Below are 22569 nucleotides of genomic sequence, written 5' to 3'. Positions count from 1 at the left end.
CGGCATCGATGCCTCGGACCAATAGAAAGGCAACGTCACGAGATTTTGCTTAGGAGTAACAAACAAGAGGGGGCTCCGGCTACTTGAATTTGCTCGATTCCACGAACTAGTCATCGCCAACACCTCCCAGCCTCAAAAACTCTGTCGAAAGGCAACCTGGCATTCCCCTAGCGGTAACACATATGTTCCGAACTCCCCTGTGAGTTCAAGTGGGTTGTTGGTTCTATGCAAGATGCTACACTTCTGTGTATGAAGAAACTGAACGAGACTGATTTTAAATGTAAACAAATATAAGTTTAATACAAAATATATACAGGAATTCTATTCAAGAGTCACTTCAGAATGAGTTTCGGCGCTTGTCGTATTGCGTTTCGCGAAAGGGAGCAGACTTCGATACTGGCTATATTTTGGCGTTAAGTTCAGAATATTGAGTTACCTCAGCATACAGGCTAGACACGCCTCGTGGCTTCCAGAATCATTCGTGCACGCGCAGCTACATTCGGTTCCCTCGTGGACGTCTCGTAACACTCCCGAACGATTCTTTCTCGTACAGCATGCTTTTTCATTTCAACCGTTGGCGGCACTCGGCCTCAGCACTGAGCTGGCTTCCTTGTACGGTACCCAACCTAACTCCGGGGCAGTAGTAGGTATAATGTCCCTTTCAACGCCCGAAATACGAGGCCCAAAGTCCGAGGGTCCCGGGGCGTTGAAAGGTGCATCATTGACGCCCGCGACAAATGCCCTCCCGTGATATTGTGCTTGAAGAATTTTTTCCGCGCTTCGTGTAAGCGCTCAAAAATTCGGCGCTATCCGTCTGCGCTGTCCACGGGAGTGCATTCGTCGCGTAGCAGAGTACAAGCAGCCCGATGCCGCAACGAGCACAGATTAATGTGCACTCTTATTCGCGCTGCTCCTGAGGTTTTACGGGCTGCTGTCAAAAGCCGAGCGGAGCGAAGAATGTGGATCAATTAGGGTCTCCACCATCGGGGAAATCTGTTCGGGGCAAGTAGCCTACTGAAGCATTCTGTTGCTATAACTGGGATGTTATCAGTGTCTAGGCAATCCTTGTCATTGACTATGCATAGAGACTGCTCATCCTATCTAAAATTATGACGCGAATTGCCTCGACTCGTCGCCACATTTTAGGGGTCCCGTCTCCTCAATGTCCGTTTAGCTCCAAAGCAACGAGGTCTGTACATGTCCTCTAGCTTCGTCTCGCATGGTGGCCGGGTTCGTATAGCGCGGGAAGAGCAGGACAGGACAACTCTCCGATCCACCATCGGGAAAGTCTGTTCGGGGCAAATAGCCTACTGAAGCATTCTGTTGCTATAACTAGGATGTTATTCCTTGTCATTGACTCTGCATAGAGACTGCTCATCCTAGCTAAAATTATGACGCGAATTGCCTCGACTCGTCGCCACATTTTAGGGGTGCCGTCTCCTCAATGTCCGTTTAGCTCCCAAGCAACGAGGTCTGTACATGTCCTCTTCGTCTCGCATGGTGGCCGGGTTCGTATAGCGCGGGAAGAGCAGGACAGGACAACTCTCTTGCGCCACCCTTTTCCTGATGGAAGGGTGGATATTTTGACATGCACATGAAGAAAGAATAACTGATGGAAGGGTGGATATTTTGACATGCACATGAAGAAAGAATAACTCATATACGACGTATTTGTGATATGAAAAAACACTTTTATTTCTGTTGTCTTTTCACATCGTTTTGTTAGATTTTTCTTCATGCATAACATTTTTATATGCTCAAAGACCCAGGCGCGTCCGACCTCGTGACAAAAATGCAGTTTTAGACATGCTTATGCATTTTTATTCTGTTTCCCTGATTGGGTTTTTGATGACGACAACACATGTACATTGTATGTGTGCCCGGGCTGAGAGTTTGCCTAACTCACTATATAGAGGAATACATCTTATTCTTAATGCTCTTGGTCTACGTACATGTTCACCGCTCGAGTATACGCGTTTTATTTTTATAAACGCCCTATAGAATGTTTAATATATTCCGATTCTAAAATCAACACTCAATGGAAGATGCCTGCCGTACATGGCGCATTTTGCTATGTTTTTCGGGAGAAGCTCACCCGTCATGAAAATAGTTGTCTCAAGTTGGCTTTGCTTATAATATAAAGTTGGTCGGCATTTTCCATTGATCTTTGTTATACAAGAGTATACCTTTCTTATGAAGGTCTATAAGAGTATACAATGGCCTGTATATATTTGCATTCAATATTTTTGTGTTAAATAAGCACCATCATAATGAAACTGATGATGAAGCTACTGTTATTCTGAGTCTAGAATGCAGCAATGAAGGATGTCTGAAGCGGCGTTGCTTTTTCCTAATACGCTCCGATGTTTTGCGGGAACAATCTCCCGATCTTTAGCGTGACAATTTTAGCGTCTGATCGACTGCATCCTTCACAACAGCAAAGGTAAGAAACATTTCATTTTCTTCATCGGTCTTACTCTTTTGACATTTACATAAGTTGCATAGTAAGCAATGAAACCTATATCGGGGTTTCAGATGAGCTCTAAATAAACCGTTGTTGTGACGATCAGTGATCGTTTGTTATTGCGATCAGCTGACTTCTCCCTTGACCCGGTTTGACCCCGTTATTGTATTATTATTTCCGCGCCAAAAAATTGTTTACCGAGATTTTGCGAGATGTTGGCGAGACTTAGGTAACACCCATGGGCATGTGTGTTCAAGACAGCACTTCGACTCCGTCCGCGATTGAGTGAGGATCGCCGCCGGTTCTGTTCTATTCTATAGATGACAACGCCCAGAAGTTCGTAGCGAGATGGTTGAAATGGTTGAAGCAGCGTTGAAATGGTGGTAACGTTTTTATGATTGATTCACGCCGTACTTTACCGATAGAATGGAAAATGCCATAATTTTACCGGTGTGAAGCCTTTCACGCTTTACGTACATTTGTATACGGCCGATGCACTGACCGTGTGTATCGTGCTGTGTTTGTAAACGTATCACCAGTTTGTGTCTTCCTCTCGCTAATGTATAGCTATCTGTGCATTTAATTGACATGGTTTTCTATAGTTTGAGAAGGGGTCTAAAAGGGGGGTGTATTAATGTTTGAAGGTGCATTCTGGTCTTTGCGGACCAGGTGCTTCGAATAGGCTCGCGTAGATCAGGTCGACCTGAGCAACTTTCCACTCCACTCTTTTAGGCCTATTTTCGATGAATGGGCTGTAATGTTGTTGATTCTCGGTTAGAATGAATCGTTATCGTTTAGTATTTTAGTCCATTGGTGTTATTGGACATACTCGAACCTGTTATATAGACTTTAAAAATTATAGACCGTGCGAACGGATTTCTGGAAAACCATTATATAAAACCCAGTTGTATTTTGGGACTAAAAAGATGTTGTGTTAACCCACGTTTTAATCTGTGTATGTTGAATTCAGGTGACTGTTTGATAGTTATATAGTTAGAAGCCAGTGGGTGTGATTCCATCACTGTCTCTCCGCTTACGCCAGAAGCCGTGTTGACGATTTGGACGAATCCGCCCTGCAGAGATCGAGAAGGACGAGGCCTTGCTGTTGACGTCCCTCCCCGTTTATAGAATACCCGTGGCGGTATAGTATTCTTAATTTACTGGCTAGTTTATTGTTACGACCTGCCGGCTAGTTAGGACTAGTCTGTTGCCATCTGGGCAGAACCGGTTGAGTCAAAGTCATTTATATAGTCCTAGCTAGCGGTCAGATTGCTTCAGTCAGCCTGAGTCAATGTTACAGACTGTTTGTGTTGTAGCACGCTTTGAGTTGTGAGAAGCATTTTAGTATATATCCCTTAGCGGAAAAAACTTGTATTGATATATTCCCCTTGGTGGGAAGATAATTTGATATATATATATAATCTACTACGCCCTTCTACTGACGTTCCGGGCTGGAATACCGAAGTCTGCAATCGAACACGAGACGGAGGATAGCCTGTTGTAGATGCCGGAGAAGAGACACCGCAATCGTGTGTAAAACTAGTACGGAGCCGCTGGCTCTAGGCTGAAGCATTTACAGCTGTAGTGAATTGTAGGTATCTTATGATAGCTTGTACCATATAGATATACAGTCCTCTTCATAAAGTAATTAACCTCTGGCATAGTTCTTATCGTCATCTTGTCAATTCGTTGATCGCCAGAACATGGTCTCTCCGACCGGATTGTTTTGATTGCTCCTTTGTTATTCATTGATGATTGAGATACCTACAATTTACACTTTCTCTGTGAAGTCAGTAGTTGTTGGATGACCGTGGTGCTTTGATGCACTGTTACCAAGATATTGAGAGTATTACTGCCGTTATTTGAGGGTCAATTGTACATCCTAGTATTCCCAATACTGCATAGTATTAGCAGTGGAGTTCGTATATAGTGTGCATCCACGTATATTTGGTGTACATTGTGAATTTGCAGTTGGTATAAGCGATGTCTGGTGCTGTTCGGAGGTCGACGCGAATCAAGAAGAAGCCTGCATATCTTCAAGATTACGAGTGGGAAAATATCCGAGAAGATCAACCTGAGATGGAACCGAAGCAGCCACAAACATTGGATCTCCGTCCAGGTGAGGTACTTGAAACACAACCTTCGACCACGTCACAACCCGGTAGTAAGATGACCGCGGCAACTACGTCTGGAACCAGTAATAGAGGGCAGTTTGCTGCTGCTTTAGACCCTGAGAACTCGGACGCGATCGCTTGTTGGTTAGAAGATGAGCGGCAGTTGTTAGGTGCCAGAATTAATGACATGTCGTCTGAGTTGAGAAAGCTTTTAGGAGATCGTGGTAGTAGAACTAAGATGCAGAGATTGGTAGAACGCTTGAAGTCATCTTCTCGTGATGTTTATTCTGTAGTTGACAGACTGACACAGTTGACTACGAGCGTGGACCGGATGAAGCGCCTTGTAGACTGGGGCCGTCAGGCTAATAGCATCGTCGAGCAGTTAGAAGATGAGGTCATCGACCAGATTGAAGAGCGTGCAGACGAGGCTCCTTCAGTGACGCCGTCATTGCTTGCTCAGGGTGACCCAGACACCAGACACCAGAAACCAGAAGAAGATAATCTTCCTGAAGATGAAGAAGATGAAGACGACTTTGATGACGCGAAGAGTGACCAGTCACATCAGTCAACGCAGTCTAACCGTTCACAGTTGGCGAAAGTAAAGGCAGAGTTGGCGATGCTGAAGGTCAAACAAGAGAAGCAGAGGTACGTCGAACAGCTGCGCATCCAGGAAGCTCAACAGAAGTTGGCCTTGGCGAAGGCCGAGGATGAGGCTGAGAGCGCGAAGTTAGAGGCTCAGCTGCTGGCCGAGTTGGATGGCAGAGGCATCGCTAAGCCTACCATGCATACCAAGCCTGTCGTCTTCACGTTACCGCCTAGAAAGCAAAGAGCGACTCAATTTTTTCCTGTAGATTTCAGCTCAGCAGGGGAAAAGCACCAGATGACAGGGAAGAGACGGTCTGCATCCGCACACAATAGTTGGATCCAGCAGGTTCAAGCTCAGGACCTGGCGAGCTTGAAGTTTCCTATCCTATCCAGCAGTAATGAGAAGGTGGGTGAGAAGCCTGTTTTGCAGCCCTTTGGTGTCCTAGCAGCTTCAAAGTTGAACCCGATTGACGAGTTAGTGCAGTCGATTGAGGAATCTACACCGATGCCAAGACCACAGCATTCCTCCACTCCAGCCAAAGATGTTCCAGAAGTTACACCTGCCGAGACGAAAGAGATACAGCGTTTCTTCCAGGGTCTGGCAAAACCTCATCTACCGAAATTCGATGGCAACAGAGACCGATTCGAAGACTGGAGGGCGCAGTACGAAGTATTTGTTGAACAATCTCAGGTACCAGTAAAATTCAAGATGATAATGTTGAAAAATGCCTTGTCGGGTCATCCGCTTAGGTTAATCAGCAACCTGGGGTATACGGCAGCACAATATAAGATGGCTATTTTTAAACTTGACCAGCGCTATGGGGGGGAAACTCGTACACTAAAGAAATACTTAGATCGGTTGCTAACTTGGAAGGAGGTGTCCGAGGGTGACTTGCGAGCCTTAGAAGAATTGTCTAACCAGATGTGCGATGTAATCTCCAAACTCGATGACACTGACCATGCCCGGGAGTTAATTGGTAACACCGTCTTGTATACTTTAGTGAAGCAAAAGGTTCCACACTCTCTCCTAGTGAAGTATGCAGAGCAGCGCAGTACAAATGCCCAGGATGGTTTGGCTGTATTCACGAAGTGGTTCAACCGGCAAGTTTGCTTGATGTTGGAGATGTCCGAGCTGCGTGCTCCTCGTACCAAGGAAAAAACTGCTGAACAGCCACACAGTAAAAGAAAGTCTGAGAGTAATAAAAGCCATTCTTATGCCGTTTCAGCCACTGACTCTAAGAAGACAACTACTTCCCAGTCGAAGCCTGCCGAACAGAAGGATGACAAGCACCAGGGAACAGAGTTCGAATGCCCATTATGCAAGGGCAGTCATCATGTGGTGAGATGCCAGTTGTGGAAGCCAGCCTCCACCGAAGAGCGATGGAAAATAGCGAAGGAAAAAGCCTTATGTTACAAGTGCCTGTGTGGGAAACACCTGGCGAAGAATTGCACGAAGGAGCCCCGGAAGTGCGAGATAGACGGATGCCAGCGGACCCACCATCGACATCTGCACAAGAAAGAAACCAAGACAGAAGCTGCCAAGAAGAACACACCTGAGCCTGTTGGGTGTTTTGGAATTGCTGGGAATGGTCAGGTACGTCTGAATAAAGTATCATTAAGAGTTTTACCTGTTCTTGTTGCAGATGTTGATGGTCAGATGAGAAGATTGAACGCCTTCCTCGATGATGGGTCCGACTCCTCCTACGTTCGTCGATCCGTCCTGTCTGAGCTGGGGATTTCCAGAATTGAGGACCACACGATCACCATGTCAACTATGACGACGACTGGTACAAAGGTCAAGAGTGGTACAGTAACCCTGTCGGTGGAGAGTTTGAATGGCAACCTAAGGGTAAGACTGGGCTGTAGAATTTTGGATCGCCTATGCGAGGGGGTGCGTCCTCAGAATTGGGGCATGAACAAAAATAGATGGTCTCATTTGGCAGATATTGCCTTCCCGAGAATTGATGGTGCAGAGACTGTAGACATAGTAATAGGATCCGATCATCCCGAGCTGACGATGTCTTTAGAGGAGGTCGCAGGACAACCAGGAGAGCCGGTAGCACGTCTTACTCCCCTTGGTTGGACTTGCACTGGGATGCTAGGGACGTCTTCCCAGGACCAGGATGAGATAGGTGGCTATGCAGCCACTTGTTCAGTTATGTCAGATATTCACTTAGATAGCTGTTAACGTGCGTTATGGAACCAAGATTTGATGACCGATGGTAAAGAGACAGAGTTTACACCCGAAGAGCAGAGGATTATAGATGGTGTTGAAGCTTCAAAGGTGTACCACAGGGAGCAGGGATGTTACGAGGTTTCCATCCCATGGATAGATGGCAGTCCGGAACTTCCATGTAACTACGAGATCGCCCGTCGCCGCCTGGTGTCCTTGGAGAGAACCTTGATGAAGAAACCGAAACTGGCGGAGAAGTACAAAGACGGGATGAAGCAAAACATCGAGAAGGGATACCTGAAAAAGGTGCCAGATGCAGACATTGCTACTGGGTGGTATCTTCCGCACTTTCCGGTGGTTCGGGAGGACAAGGAGACTACGAAGGTGAGGATAGTGTTTGATTCTGCAGCCCAGTATCAAGGAGTCTCCTTGAATGATAAGATGCATGCTGGTCCCAAGCTTCAAAGAGAAATCTTCGACATCTTGGTGAGATTTCGCGTGGGTCAAGTTGGTCTGGCTGGAGACATCAAGGAGATGTTCTCCCAAGTTTTGCTGTCTGAGAGAGATCGCAAATTTCACAGAATCTTATGGAGAGATCTAAATGTCTCACAAGCCGTTGAAGTTTATGAGTCGACCAGACTAACTTTTGGGGATAAAGCGTCTCCTTTTCTTGCCATTCATGTCTTGCAGACTCACGCCAGAGATCACCAGGATGTGTGCCCAGCTGTTGCCTTTGTGTGCCTGTACTGCACATATATGGATGATGCGATTACCTCGATTGATGGGACTTGGGAGGCCAAACAGCTACGGAAAGATTTGGCTGCCATTTTGATTAAGGCCGGATTCTACATTCGGAGATGGTGCAGTAACGTCCTACTGGCATTGGAGGGAGTACCTGCCGAAGATAGAGCTAGTGGACAGTTGGAGGTGAGCGATTCCACTTTACCAAGCATCAAGACGTTGGGGATCAGGTGGGATGCCGAGCCCGACTGTTTTGGGTTTGCTGCCCAGAAGATTGTCGTCCCAGAGGTCGTTACCAAGAGGTCGCTCTTGAGTCGCATTGCTACACTGTTCGATCCCTTACAGTGGTTGGCACCTTTCACCATCCGTGTAAAGATGACGTTACAGCAGTCCTGGGTTTTGGGATTGGGCTGGGATGAACCTATGCCTGAGGCCCTGGTGATAGAAGCAACAGAATGGTTCGAGGAGTTACCGAGGATAGAACAGCTAGTCATCCCAAGGCGATACTTTACCCAGCCATCAAATGAGGGAGTTGTTACCATTCACACTTTTTCCGATGCCAGTTCGAAAGCATATGCCGCCGTGAGTTATGCCCGTTATGTCTCAGCTGGCGGAGAGATAGAGCTGTCATTGGTCGCAGCAAAAGCCAGAGTCGCGCCCTTGAGAGCAGTGAGTATTCCGCGACTTGAATTGATGGGAGCCGTGCTAGGCTATAGACTCACGCTGAAGATTACTACCTTGCTGAAGTGTCCCATAGAAAAGGCAACATTTTGGACCGACTCACTAGATGTGGTTCATTGGGTACGGAATCAGTCGAGGCGATTTAAGCCGTTTGTGGCCAATCGTATTGCTGAGTTGCAAACTGAATCTAATCCTCACCAATGGCGTTTTGTTCCAGGCAAAGAGAATCCTGCAGATGTAGCCACGAGAGGGATGTCGGTGGAGGATCTGACCAGTCCGAATGTATGGTTCCAGGGCCCGGAATTCTTACATAAGGAAGAGAGCCAGTGGCCGACGTGTAAGACTCTGATCAACCCTACAGACCAAGCTGTAATCGAGTCTTCCAAGTCGTGTGTGCAGACAAATGCCATGGTTGCAGTTTCAACACCAGAACTTCTCGAAAGAATGAACTACACCAAGTACTCCACATGGAATCGATTGGTCCGTGTGATGGCTTGGATGATAAGGTTTGTCCACATTGTTAGAAGAGGACCTCAGCAGAGGGTGAATCGACAGGAACCTGACAAGAATGGGTGCAATTCCAGCGAGTTAGATGGGTCTGATCGACAGTATGATGGTCACACTTCAAAATGTAAGAATTCCGGTGATAGACAAGCTGATACTGACGAAATTCCGAATGATGCCTTATCACGTGACGAGTACCAAGAATCTGAGCTCGCCATTGTGAGAATGGTACAGCGGGCCTGCCTGTTTGAAGACTACAACGCGTTGCTGGTAGGTAATAGTGCGAGGGTGATGAAGAAAAGCGCATTAAGAAGTCTTAACCCATTCCTAGATGCTGATGGTGTGATGAGAGTGGGAGGTCGTTTGCAGCATGCCGACCTACCATACGATGTTAGACATCCAATCATTCTTCCTAGTTCACATCACATTTCAGTACTGATTGTGAGAAGAGCCCACCTGTATGCCGGGCATTCACGTGGAGTGAATGCTACCCTGGCTGATATAAGGCTGCGATTTTGGATCTTGAATGGGCGAGAAGCCGTCAAAAAGGTGGCTTATTGCTGTTACCAGTGTAGAAAGATGAAGGAACAACCAGCAACCCAGATGATGGCTCCGCTACCAGCCTCCAGAGTTATGATGTCTCTCAGGGCCTTCTCCTACTGCGGTGTTGATTTTGCTGGCCCCTTTGTTACTAAGATCACTAGATTCAAATCTGCTAAGAGGTACATGTGTTTGTTTACTTGTTTGCAGACTAGAGGCGTTCACTTGGAGATGGCCTACTCGTTGGATACGGATGGATTCTTGATGGCCTTTTCAAGAATGGTAGCACGCAGAGGGAAACCGATAGAAGTCGTCAGTGATAACGGAGGGTGCTTGGTAAAAGGAGAGAGTACCCTGAGAGAATTCGTGGAGGGCATGGATCGGACGAAGATAGTCGACTCTGTGAGTAATCAGGGCATCCGTTGGAAGTTCAACCCTCCGTATGGCTCCCACCATGGTGGGGTGTTTGAGTCGCTCATTAAGTCTGCCAAGAAAGCCTTGTATTCGATTTTTGGAGAAGCCCGCCTGACTGACGAAGAGTTGCTGACAGGGATTGTCGAAGTAGAAGGTATGCTGAACTCCAGGCCGTTGACGTATGTTAGCTCCGACCCTAAAGATTTAGAAGTGTTGACGCCTAATCATTTCCTGGTAGGACAGTGCGGTGGACAGTTGGCTCCCCAGATCGTGGATGAGACTGACTACAACCCACGACATCGATGGCGCCTAGTCCAAGACATGTTGTACAGGTTCTGGGTTAGATGGCAGAAGGAGTATTTGACTCTCCAACAGCAGAGAGGAAAATGGAGAGAAGTCCATTCTGATTTGGCAGTCGATGATGTCGTTGTCCTGCAGGAGCAAGGTTGCCCCCGTTGGAGCTGGCCGATTGGAAAAGTCACTGAAGTAGAGAGAGGTTCTGATGGTCATATAAGAACAGCGACAGTCTTGTCCAGAGGAAAAACGTATCGACGTCCTATCACGCGCCTTGTTCCGTTGATTGCAGCCGATGGTGAGACGACTACCGAAAAAGCAGACGACAAGAAGTAGGTTAAGTTCTGAGGAACTACATGTATATATATATTGTGACATGGCTAACTCGGATCATGTCACGGGGAGGGGTGTTGTGACGATCAGTGATCGTTTGTTATTGCGATCAGCTGACTTCTCCCTTGACCCGGTTTGACCCCGTTATTGTATTATTATTTCCGCGCCAAAAAATTGTTTACCGAGATTTTGCGAGATGTTGGCGAGACTTAGGTAACACCCATGGGCATGTGTGTTCAAGACAGCACTTCGACTCCGTCCGCGATTGAGTGAGGATCGCCGCCGGTTCTGTTCTATTCTATAGATGACAACGCCCAGAAGTTCGTAGCGAGATGGTTGAAATGGTTGAAGCAGCGTTGAAATGGTGGTAACGTTTTTATGATTGATTCACGCCGTACTTTACCGATAGAATGGAAAATGCCATAATTTTACCGGTGTGAAGCCTTTCACGCTTTACGTACATTTGTATACGGCCGATGCACTGACCGTGTGTATCGTGCTGTGTTTGTAAACGTATCACCAGTTTGTGTCTTCCTCTCGCTAATGTATAGCTATCTGTGCATTTAATTGACATGGTTTTCTATAGTTTGAGAAGTGGTCTAAAAGGGGGGTGTATTAATGTTTGAAGGTGCATTCTGGTCTTTGCGGACCAGGTGCTTCGAATAGGCTCGCGTAGATCAGGTCGACCTGAGCAACTTTCCACTCCACTCTTTTAGGCCTATTTTCGATGAATGGGCTGTAATGTTGTTGATTCTCGGTTAGAATGAATCGTTATCGTTTAGTATTTTAGTCCATTGGTGTTATTGGACATACTCGAACCTGTTATATAGACTTTAAAAATTATAGACCGTGCGAACGGATTTCTGGAAAACCATTATATAAAACCCAGTTGTATTTTGGGACTAAAAAGATGTTGTGTTAACCCACGTTTTAATCTGTGTATGTTGAATTCAGGTGACTGTTTGATAGTTATATAGTTAGAAGCCAGTGGGTGTGATTCCATCACTGTCTCTCCGCTTACGCCAGAAGCCGTGTTGACGATTTGGACGAATCCGCCCTGCAGAGATCGAGAAGGACGAGGCCTTGCTGTTGACGTCCCTCCCCGTTTATAGAATACCCGTGGCGGTATAGTATTCTTAATTTACTGGCTAGTTTATTGTTACGACCTGCCGGCTAGTAAGGACTAGTCTGTTGCCATCTGGGCAGAACCGGTTGAGTCGAAGTCATTTATATAGTCCTAGCTAGCGGTCAGATTGCTTCAGTCAGCCTGAGTCAATGTTACAGACTGTTTGTGTTGTAGCACGCTTTGAGTTGTGAGAAGCATTTTAGTATATATCCCTTAGCGGAAAAAACTTGTATTGATATATTCCCCTTGGTGGGAAGATAATTTGATATATATATATAATCTACTACGCCCTTCTACTGACGTTCCGGGCTGGAATACCGAAGTCTGCAATCGAACACGAGACGGAGGATAGCCTGTTGTAGATGCCGGAGAAGAGACACCGCAATCGTGTGTAAAACTAGTACGGAGCCGCTGGCTCTAGGCTGAAGCATTTACAGCTGTAGTGAATTGTAGGTATCTTATGATAGCTTGTACCATATAGATATACAGTCCTCTTCATAAAGTAATTAACCTCTGGCATAGTTCTTATCGTCATCTTGTCAATTCGTTGATCGCCAGAACAACCGTTAAAAAGCACACGCGTGCATACGGTGGCTGGGAAAGGACATCGAAAAAAAAAATTCTCGGCGGGACGACTTATTATCTCGGGGGGACGACTTAGTAAGTCGGGGGGACGACTTATTATGTCGGGGGGACGACTTATTAAGTCGGGGGGGACGACTTATTAAGTCGGGGGGGACGACTTATTAAGTCGGGGGGACGACTTATTATGTCGGGGGGGACGACTTATTATCTCGGGGGGGGACGACTTAGTAAGTCGGGGGGACGATTTAGTAAGTCGGGGGGACGACTTATTATCTCGGGGGGGGGGCGACTTATTAAGTCGGGGGGACGACTTATTATGTCGGGGGGACGACTTATTATCTCGGGGGGACGACTTAGTAAGTCGGGGGGACGACTTAGTAAGTCGGGGGGACGACTTAGTAAGTCGGGGGGACGACTTAGTAAGTCGGGGGGATGACTTAGTAAGTCGGGGGGACGACTTATTATCTCGGGGGGACGACTTATTAAGTCCGGGGGACGACTTATGAAAGCGAGGGCGAGGCCTGGCTGTGACTGTCTCATCTCTCTCGCCATATCAATAACTAGGCAGTGCGGCGAAGACTGATGCGGCCTGGCTGTGACTGTCTCATCACTCTCATCATGTTGTCAACACGGTGGAGCAGCCAGGACTGATTCGGCCAGGCTGTGACTTCCTCATCACTCTCATCATGTTGTCAACACGGTGGAGCAGCTAGGACTGATTTGGCCTGGCTGTGACTTCCTCATCTCTCTCACCAGATCTACAGTGTTCACGACGCTAGACCTAACCAGCGCATACCATCAACTCGAGCTCGATCCAAAATCACGATACATTACGACCTTCAGCACTCACATGGGACTTTATCGATACAAGAGACTCCTGTTTGGTGTAAATGCCGCTTCGGAAGTGTTCCAGAGCTCCATTGCAGAGATTATTTGCGACATCAACGGTTCAATATCTCTGATGACATCACTGTTCACGGAAAAACCAAGAGCACGATATTAACTCTTTCAGACCCGGGTGATTTTTTCGCGCGCGACCGCCTGTGCCCGGGCGATTTTCTGAAAAAATGCTAATATTCAACAGAACATAAAAAAAATTCTACTCACCCTATTCTGGAAAACCATTGTAATCAGCTATCCAAGCCCTTTCTTTTGATGTATAATAAGTCTATATATCCTTTAGGGTTACTTTGTATGTTTTGTCCCAAAATCCTGTGAAATTGTGTCATTTGAATTTTTGGAAAAATTGCGGAAAACTGTTTTTAGTCAATAAAGTCACCAGATTATGAAAATAATTGTCTTTTGTAACTCCTAACTTGATTCCAATTGAAAAGGAACAATGTTCTAACATATTTACAAAGTTTGTTGGGGTTTTTGCCTCAAATTGACCTCTAAATCAAATGGTAGTTTTTCACTGTGTGAAACAGCCGGAAACATGGGACAGCGCAGAGGGCAACCCCACATTCCTCACACCAGTAGGATGTTTCTTTTCGTCTATTATCAGGTCTCCCTCTATTTTCTACTCTTCTCTGATGTTGGGCTTGAGCAAAACAGACTTTGCATTGCCTGGTGGGCTTTTGCTTCTTGTCTGTGGGGGGGATTTGGGATGGGAAATGACGAGCAACGAGTCTCGCGGCGTCCCCGTCATCAATGTCATCATCATCCCGGTCGACACCAGCAGATTCTACAAGTTGCTCACAGACATCCTCAAGAAAAGGTTTCAAAGCCACCTTGCCATCTCCCTTTGCAGCAAGCAGTTTGTTGTAGAAGCATCTTGCATTGACAAGAGCAAGGTATATCATATGGAAGAATAATTTCTTCCACCACTTTAGAGTTTTTCTTTTGAATGCATAGTACTGCATCATCTGGTCGCTAAGATCTACTCCTGACATGAAGTCGTTGTAGTTTTGAATGGCAACTGGCTTCTGTTTGGGTCTTCTACCCCCTTGAGCTCTTACCATGACCTGCTGGGTGGCATTGTTGTGCTGTGTTGAGAGAATCAACACATCTTTCCGGTCCTTCCACTTCAGACAAAGTAGAGAGCCCTCGCGCCAAGCAACGATATCTCCCTTGTTCCTCAGTTTGTCCTTCACATGAGGTGGAAGTCCCTTTCTGTTGGCCATCACAGTCCCAGTGGCAACAGTTCCCCTATTCCACAGTTCATCATATAGCTTTGGACTGCTGTAGTATCTGTCCATGTACAAAATATGCCCTTTGTCCAGATGGGGATCACAGAGACGCATCACTGTATGGTAAGTAATATCCTGGGTCTGCTGGTTTTCTCGTCCGGTGAACACCTCAAATTCGAAGCAATAACCACCTTTGGATTCACAGACTTCATAGAGTTTTATCCCCCATTTCTCTGGCTTATCTTTATTGTAAACACGAAATGACACTCTGCCCTTGAATGCACATGTTCCTTCATCTAGGCTGATCTCTCGGGTTGGAGACACAGCATCCCTGAATTTCTGCAGAAACATATCAGTTATTGGCCTCATTTTATAAAGAGGGTCATGTCCATCTTGCCCTCTAGGTATGTAGTGTGTGTTATCTGCCACATGAAGCATAGACAGGATAGAACACCACATATTCCTAGGCATAATGGATTTAGCAAATGTAGTTTTGTTCACCCCTTTCATAGACCAGTAATCTCGAATATGTGGTTTTTTTACAAGGCCCATGTGTATCAAAATAGCCAGGAAGATTTTCAGATCTGCTATGGTGACTGTCTGGTGAGTTTCCACATAGCTATTTACAGAATACCTTTTACCACTTTGTTTCTTTTGCCTATGAAATAGATTTGACTGTTCCTTGACATGACGGAAAAAATCCTGATCAAGAAATTTAGCAACAACTTCAAGAGCAGTAGGGAAGCCATCTCCAAAGTCAAGGTTCACTTTAGGATCTCCTGTAAATGCTGGCAAATCAGGTAGCTCAGCAGGATCACCATCCCAAGCTCTCTGAGGGGGTGCAATACGGCCAGCCCTCCCTCCCCCTACACCGCGTCCACGTCCACGTCCACGAACTCTAACACCACCGCCACGTGTTCGGACGCTGCCCCGCCCTCGGGCCTGCACTGGATCCCTAGGCTGGGGGGAAGGGCTTCTTGATGAAGGACTATCAGAAGATGGGGCAGGACTTGCATCCCGTTTACGTTTAGGGGCATTGGCAGGTATAGCAGTTACTGTATCACTTTCGTTATCACTAATGTCAGTAGATGCATGCTGATTACCTGAACCTGAAGCCTCAGGCTCATAATCTGAACCACTATCCCCATAATCTGGGGCCTGAGCATCGTCAGAGTCTTCCTCCTCACCTTCTGAATCAGAATTGACTTCCAATTCAGAACCAGAATCACCATCAAGCGCGTCTAAAACTTCTCTTGTCGAAAAAAATCGGGACCGATTTGCACTGGCCATGTTGGTTTTAACATGTGTCATTTGAGGCCCTCTATCCGACCGCCAAATAACTAAATATCGTCTGCAAGGCTGTCAAATGATTGGAATAGATCGTTAGTTTCATCAGCTGTGAGTAGGAGGCGTATAGAAGGCTCTAGGAAAGCAGAAACCAGTTTGAAATGGGCCAATATGCCATCACGAGTATACTCGTGCCTGGGCAATCCGCCATGTTTGACCATCACGAGTATACTCGTGCCTGGGCTTGAAAGCAGTCCTACAGCGACTCCAGGACTACGAAGCGCGCCTAAACCTCGAAAAATGCAAGTTCGCCCAACACCATGTGTCCTTCTATGGTCATGTTTTTGGCAAAGACGGTCTAGCTGCAGATCCGAAGAAAATCGACGCACTCGTAAATGCTCCACCGCCCAACAACGCATCTGCAGTCAAATCTCTTCTTGGCATGGCTCAATACGTTTCCAGATTCGTTCCCAACTACGCTTCGATAACCATACCACTTCGTGAGCTGACGCGCAAGGACACACCATGGATCTGGGACAGCCGCCACCAACAATCGTTCAAGGACATCCAACAAGCCCTAGCTGGTGCTCAGGTCATGGAGTATTTCGACGCCAAGAAACACTCAGAAATCATCGTCGATGCCAGCCCAACCGGTCTCGGAGCCATCCTCACCCAAAATAACAAGGTCGTTAGCTATGCCAGCCGTGCACTCTCAGATGTCGAATCACGATACTCGCAAACCGATCGCGAAATGCTAGCCGCAGTATGGGGAGCCGAGCACTTTTATTTGTAAATCTACGGCTCACATTTTACGATTATAAACGACCACAAACCGCTCCTTGGAATCGTAAACAGCACGAAGCCAGCCTCTGCCAGGATGGAAAGGTGGCGCCTCCGTCTCACTCCCTATAGCTTCGATCTTGCATACAAACCGGGACGAGATGAAAACAATCCTGCAGATTTCCTCAGCCGCCACCCAAGCACTCCAGCTGAAGAAGAAAATGTCGCAGAACAATACGTCAACTTCGTTCGCCAACACGCCGTACCAAATGCCATGTTAATGGATGAGATCAGAGAAGCGTCTCGTAGTGACCAAGTCATTCAAAAACTGCACACAGCACTACAGACAAACAGCTGGAAGGACAAGGACTTGATCCCATACAAACCAATTCGAGCAGAACTGCTATCTCATGACGACATGATCCTGCGACAAACCCGCTTGCTGATTCCTGAAAAACTCCAGCAGAAAGCAATTGACCTCGCCCACATTGGTCACCAAGGAATTGTCAAGACAAAACGGTTACTACGCTCGAAGATATGGTTTGCAGGTATCGACAAGATGACTGAGCAGACCATCAAGCAATGCATACCATGTCAGGCAACGACTCGAAATTCTACCCCTCCAGAACCACTCACTATGTCTCGCCTTCCTGCAGCTCCGTGGAGTGAAGTGTCTATGGACTTCGCCGGTCCACTGCCATCCAACGATATGTTGTTAACTGTAGTAGACGACTACAGTCGGTTTCCAGAGGTAGAAATCATCAACTCAACAGCAGCCAAAACCGTAATTCCAAAATTGGACAATATATTCGCTCGACAAGGAATTCCAGAAACCGCACGATCAGATAACGGTCCCCCGTTCAACAGCAAGGACTTTGATCAATTCGACAAACAACTCGGGTTTAAACATCGAAAAGTAACCCCACTGTGGCCACAAGCCAACGGTGAGGCGGAACGCTTCATGGATCCGATGATAAAAGCGATACGAGCAGCCGGGATCGAAAAGAAGAACTGGAAGCATGAACTCTGCCGTTTTTCGCGCCAATACAGGGCAACTCCTCACACGACCACAGGTGTCGCCCCAGCCGAAGCTTTGAACAATCGCCGCTTCCGCACTCAACTCCCGAAGATACCCGAACGTGATGCAAAACCATTCAAAGGGACGCGCTCCCGAGTTCAACAGAACGACAAGCTGAAGAAGCAAACTATGAAAAGCTATGCTGATACGAAACGACGCGCCAAAGTCTCTGACATCCGTCAAGGAGACACCGTCTTGGTACGTCAGAACCGTCAAAATAAACTCTCGCCCTACTTTGACCCCAAGCCTTTAACCGTGGATAGCAAGAAAGGCAGGCCGAGGATCATACACGATTACACGTAACTTCACCCATTTCAAACGGATCGACCCAACTCAACGCGACGAAACGACTGCCAATGACGAAGACGACACCATGGATTCCGCCGATGCAGCTCAGCAACTTCCGCCTAAAGATGGGAATAACGCCGCACTGCTCAAACCATGCCTACGTCCGCCGAGCACGCGCCCAGCACGCTCGCATAAGTTACCAGTCCGTTTCAACGATTACGATGTGAAATAACATGAAAGTGGCCTATGTCATGGACACTCCAATGGTAAAGATTGGATTCTTGAGGTGATGTACTGGTAACCTCTCCCTCACTTAAGTGTTCATAATGACTTTAGAATTAGATGTTTAGACTAGTGTTTTGCAGTTTAATTGATGTTCATTTACCAATTGGACATATCGCAGTGACAATCGCTCTCATATCCTAGATAGACATTTTGAACTTTCATTATCTCACAGATTCTGCTTGATGATAAGTTTTCATCCAGAAAGGGAGGAATGTAGTGTCCAAGCATACATGATCATGTTCAGTTCCCATTAACCCTTAGGTTCTCCTCTAGTGGATGTCAATGACACTAACAGGAACCGGCGGTATTCTGTATGTAGCCAATGTGATGATCTCAGTAATAAATGTTATGTTCTATTATCCAACGTGAATCTTCATGATCAGAGGACCATCAATCCTACAAATGCCATGTTGGCATTGCATCCAGCTATAGGCCCTATGTCGATTATTTGAGTTATATAGATGTTTTAAAATACACTGAAAGCCTATATAGAATTTGTTCATATAGGATCTTATAGTGTAAAGGTTGTCCTTAACAAACCATATACAGATGCTATACCAGTATAGATTCTATATAGCCATTTGGCCATTTTCTTTAAAGGGTTTTCTGTGGTATTATTTTGCGACGACACCATCAATATCTCGAGAAAGAAGGTCGTCCAATCTAGAATTCTATTGGTTGAGTTCGTAGACCGTGTAAATGCAATTCATAGCTGGGGATTATTGCACGTCCTGACCAACATGGACAGAGCTTTAGCAAGTTTAGTGTTTTCCTCATTCCATTTCATGACAATGCACATTAATGGAACTGATAATAATCTAACTTTCGCAACCTTACCAGTTCAGTCAATTCTTCGATGTAGTATGGCATGCTCGAATATTCAGATGTGCAATACCTTTTTCACCACCCCCCAGAACGGCCATGACGGCCACGTTCAAACGGGAACCTGTCATCTTCACAAGGATGCTGCTACCAATGACTGGACTTGCAGAGACGGGAAAACAGGACATTGGCTCTGGAAAAAGCAGGTAGCCAATATTTCGGTTTTTATATTCGCAACCCATTTTGCAATAAAGACATCGTTTGCTGCTGTTGCGTACGCAACCGGTTAGACACTAGGACGGCGGTGCTTGCCCTGACAAGCCCGCATTGACATGTTTGATATCGAAATTTTGTTAGTCCTAGACTGGTTGACTACCAGGGATAATGAGGCCAGTTTCCTCCAAACATCATATTTAGTATATTTAGTGTGTTAGGTTTAATTACAGCTTGTATGAATGACTCGTTCTCCGGAACGATCTCCATCATCCGCGCATTGCGCCCATCGTTGTTAGAATTTTCTTCGGCGTCATTCTCTGATGATCGGAGCGCCCGAGACTGGAATCTGCAAATTTATGCAGCTGTTGAAACAGAAACCGAATTCTCGTGAGAATGCATGGCGTACAGTCAACCGAGGAATAAGGAGTAAACCTACACTTCAACTTTGAATTACCGCCGTCTGATGATAACTTCGATTCAACTGAACTGATGGTAAACATTTCTCGTTAATATAATTATGGTAAATTACGTGAAACTGCACAAAACTACTTTGAAATCAAGTCCGGCCTGTGTCTTAGGTGTGCCTGTATATAATAACTTTACTGTAAAATATAAATCAAGATAGAATAGCACTTATTTATGAAAACGTTAGTCGATTAACTGAATATTAGATAACAGTACGTGATTCAACCGGAATCTGCAATAAACATTTGAAATGCTCCAAAAGTATCAAATTTTTCAAACCTCTATATTTATCCACTTAAAAAAAACCCCCAACATGCATGACAAAATGATCTGCATTATTCTTCTCGGACCACTTCTACATCAGCCGTGGTGGGGAGAAGGCGAAACGTCGCAATTTCTACAAAGAGGCGGTATCCGCCTATACGTTAATGATGGGTTTATATAATCAAGATGCGCGCATTACTTTTGAAGACGGTCTAATCAACAGAGAGAGACAGCCTTCCATTGCCTACAATGTAAGGTATTAAAATCTAATTTGAACATATTCATCCTTTAAAACCCGAACACTTCATTTAAAGATGTTATATCATAACTTTTTACGCCGAACTAGCAGGGGGGCACCTATCAGTCGTACCGTGATGTAAGGATCTACGGCCAGTTCCCAGCATGGGCGGCATCGTTATTTTACCACACAGGGCTAAGTGTCATAGTCACAGTGGCTCTTTTTCATTTCTCCTTGACACCTCATCGTAATGTCTACGTCTACAGCCAAGATGATATAAGAGGAGATTTTAAACTGATGTATCATTTTCATTTTCACGAGCTCACATACATTGCTGGCGAATATGGCAATGATGTCATAGGTGTTAGCACTCATCGTGGACGGAAATCTGTCTCTGAATAGTTACGAGCATTTCAATTCGATTTGAATGGAAGTGGCAATTGCCGAGAGTTGATTTTACCGCATGGTGAACTTGAGAAAAGTCTCCGTCCAAATAATTCCAGGTTCAAATATTTCAAAATGGTTTCATGTGGTGAGAATGTTTTCTTGGAGTTGACCTTTCGATGCAAATTTCAGAAGCACAAGAGCAGGGGAAAAGCCATGTCTGTGTCTTGGTTAGATTGGTATGAAATAGTAAACGTAGGATTCGTTCTAAAACTTCAGTATGTTATAAGCCTAAAAGAAGTGCACTACTATGTTATGTCTTGTAGTCGAAAGGGTTGAATCATTTGATATGAAGAACATTATGTTAGAGGATATCTGATGTGATTTAAATGGTTATCTCTATAAATCATCAGCCAGAACACACTCCATCACCATCTTAGAAAAACCGTACGAGTATAATAAATCGATGTCGATTATCTTTCGTGATGATTTGTTCAGAAAATTGGGAGACTCCGCAATTGTGTCTTTGCTCGGATCATATAATGTCGTCGTTGAGGTTCATCGGTCGAAGTTCGTTACCATGAATATAATGCAGACTCCTAAGGAGAGCTTCAAGCTGAATCCTAAGAATCACGCTCTATTTCTGTTCAGGTTGCAATTTGGGCCATGCCTGGATTAATCCGAGGTGGAAGCTAAGAAAACGTTATTGATGACCTTACGTGACCCTTTTGTCTCAAATCATTGGTTAATTGTTGGTGCGAATGAAAGACTTTTTGTCTGGCCAAAATTTGGTAGTGGTAAGCAAATGACCGCAAAGGTATTTACTCTGTAAAAAGGTACTCGGGTGTGCTTTGATATTTTTAAAGCTGAACTGCACGAACAAATCTCATAGTAGCTGATTAAGAAACTATCAGGTGAGACGGATACAGCACAGCTGTGGATGCAATATTTCAGACTGTTACTAGGTCTGATAATTCATTACTAGAGTTCATTTTTGGGAACTTGCACAAGAAAATCTTTGTTTAAACCCTTTTATTTATGCTAGATCGATACAGACATCGCAGCATTCCACTCTTGACCGTAAGGCATTGCTGTGTTGCATTAATAATTCATTGATATTCCGGCAGATATGATTGTCGCAATAAGTATTGTGAGGGAAATAACACATGTAGATCTGGCCAAATTTACTTGGCTGTCGTCTTATTACTAAACTGTAATAGTGTGATCACAAAAATTATAGTAATGTTACACAGCCTTTGGCAGCCGTCGTCATATAGTTGACCGGATTTAGTTGTCACCATAATGAAGCATTGGTTAGGCCAACCCCAAGAGTACCAAGTAATCTAGTTCTGTGCAACACCACTATCTTTTGGTGAATGTGATGTTGTCACATTCCGGAGTTCAACTGAGTCCCCTTAGCCATAACGATATATATGAAAAACACTATGAGCAAGTCAAAGACTCTTATTTTGAATGACGGTCGTCGTATTTTAGAGATCATCTTTTAAATGAGAGTCTGGAAAGAGTGAGTTGGACCACTAAACTGCTGCAATACTACGCAATAGTATGGAAATTGAAAGTGAAAGAAAGCGTTATTCGGAGGTTTCAGCTTGCATCTTCTTTTATTGACGGTCATGGCTTCTATGGACCATATATTACTATCCATCAGAATACAACACGACCGGAGACATTTTCCAGGGGGACATTTTCCACTTCTGCACTGGATTGTGTGACCCAGTTCATTTTTGTCATTGAATCCGCGTTGCAAAGATATATGGT

The 22569-nt window shown here is 45.4% G+C and overlaps 4 protein-coding genes across 4 annotated transcripts; 3 read left to right on the top strand and 1 right to left on the bottom strand.

Annotated features, from left to right (window-relative positions):
* Positions 1–4228: 4228 nt before the first annotated feature.
* Positions 4229–9209, top strand: LOC135489221 (uncharacterized). Its single transcript, XM_064774471.1, has 3 exons — positions 4229–4583; positions 6807–7012; positions 8976–9209. The coding sequence occupies exons 1-3, from the start codon at positions 4448–4450 to the stop codon at positions 8997–8999; spliced, it is 366 nt and encodes a 121-aa protein (XP_064630541.1). The 5' UTR covers positions 4229–4447; the 3' UTR covers positions 9000–9209.
* On the top strand, positions 9011–10846 carry LOC135489977 (uncharacterized). The gene has a single exon (XM_064775616.1). It carries the CDS (start codon positions 9011–9013, stop codon positions 10844–10846), a length of 1836 nt encoding a protein of 611 aa, XP_064631686.1.
* Positions 10847–13945: 3099 nt separating this feature from the next.
* LOC135489976 (piggyBac transposable element-derived protein 4-like) lies at positions 13946–15973 on the bottom strand. Its single transcript, XM_064775615.1, has one exon. The coding sequence runs from the start codon at positions 15971–15973 to the stop codon at positions 13946–13948; it is 2028 nt and encodes a 675-aa protein (XP_064631685.1).
* Positions 15974–16847: 874 nt separating this feature from the next.
* On the top strand, positions 16848–18131 carry LOC135489975 (uncharacterized protein K02A2.6-like). Its single transcript, XM_064775614.1, has one exon. The coding sequence runs from the start codon at positions 16848–16850 to the stop codon at positions 18129–18131; it is 1284 nt and encodes a 427-aa protein (XP_064631684.1).
* Positions 18132–22569: the final 4438 nt, after the last annotated feature.

The sequence above is a fragment of the Lineus longissimus genome, chromosome 6, assembly GCF_910592395.1.
Source record: "Lineus longissimus chromosome 6, tnLinLong1.2, whole genome shotgun sequence".
In the NCBI taxonomy this organism is placed as follows: Eukaryota; Metazoa; Nemertea; class Pilidiophora; order Heteronemertea; family Lineidae; genus Lineus; species Lineus longissimus.
This window is presented reverse-complemented; position numbering and strand designations above follow the sequence as displayed.

What these genes read in the sequence shown, in the direction of transcription:
- LOC135489221 (XM_064774471.1), top strand. Translation starts at nt 4,448, where the DNA reads ATGTCTGGTGCTGTTCGGAGGTCGACGCGAATCAAGAAGAAGCCTGCA. An exon ending in AACATTGGATCTCCGTCCAG is followed by an intron (nt 4,584 to 6,806) that starts GTGAGGTACTTG and finishes TTCTTGTTGCAG; the next exon opens with ATGTTGATGGTCAGATGAGA. An exon ending in GTTTGAATGGCAACCTAAGG is followed by an intron (nt 7,013 to 8,975) that starts GTAAGACTGGGC and finishes GTTTTGTTCCAG; the next exon opens with GCAAAGAGAATCCTGCAGAT.
- LOC135489977 (XM_064775616.1), top strand. Translation starts at nt 9,011, where the DNA reads ATGTCGGTGGAGGATCTGACCAGTCCGAATGTATGGTTCCAGGGCCCG.
- LOC135489976 (XM_064775615.1), bottom strand. Translation starts at nt 15,973, where the DNA reads ATGGCCAGTGCAAATCGGTCCCGATTTTTTTCGACAAGAGAAGTTTTA.
- LOC135489975 (XM_064775614.1), top strand. Translation starts at nt 16,848, where the DNA reads ATGGAAAGGTGGCGCCTCCGTCTCACTCCCTATAGCTTCGATCTTGCA.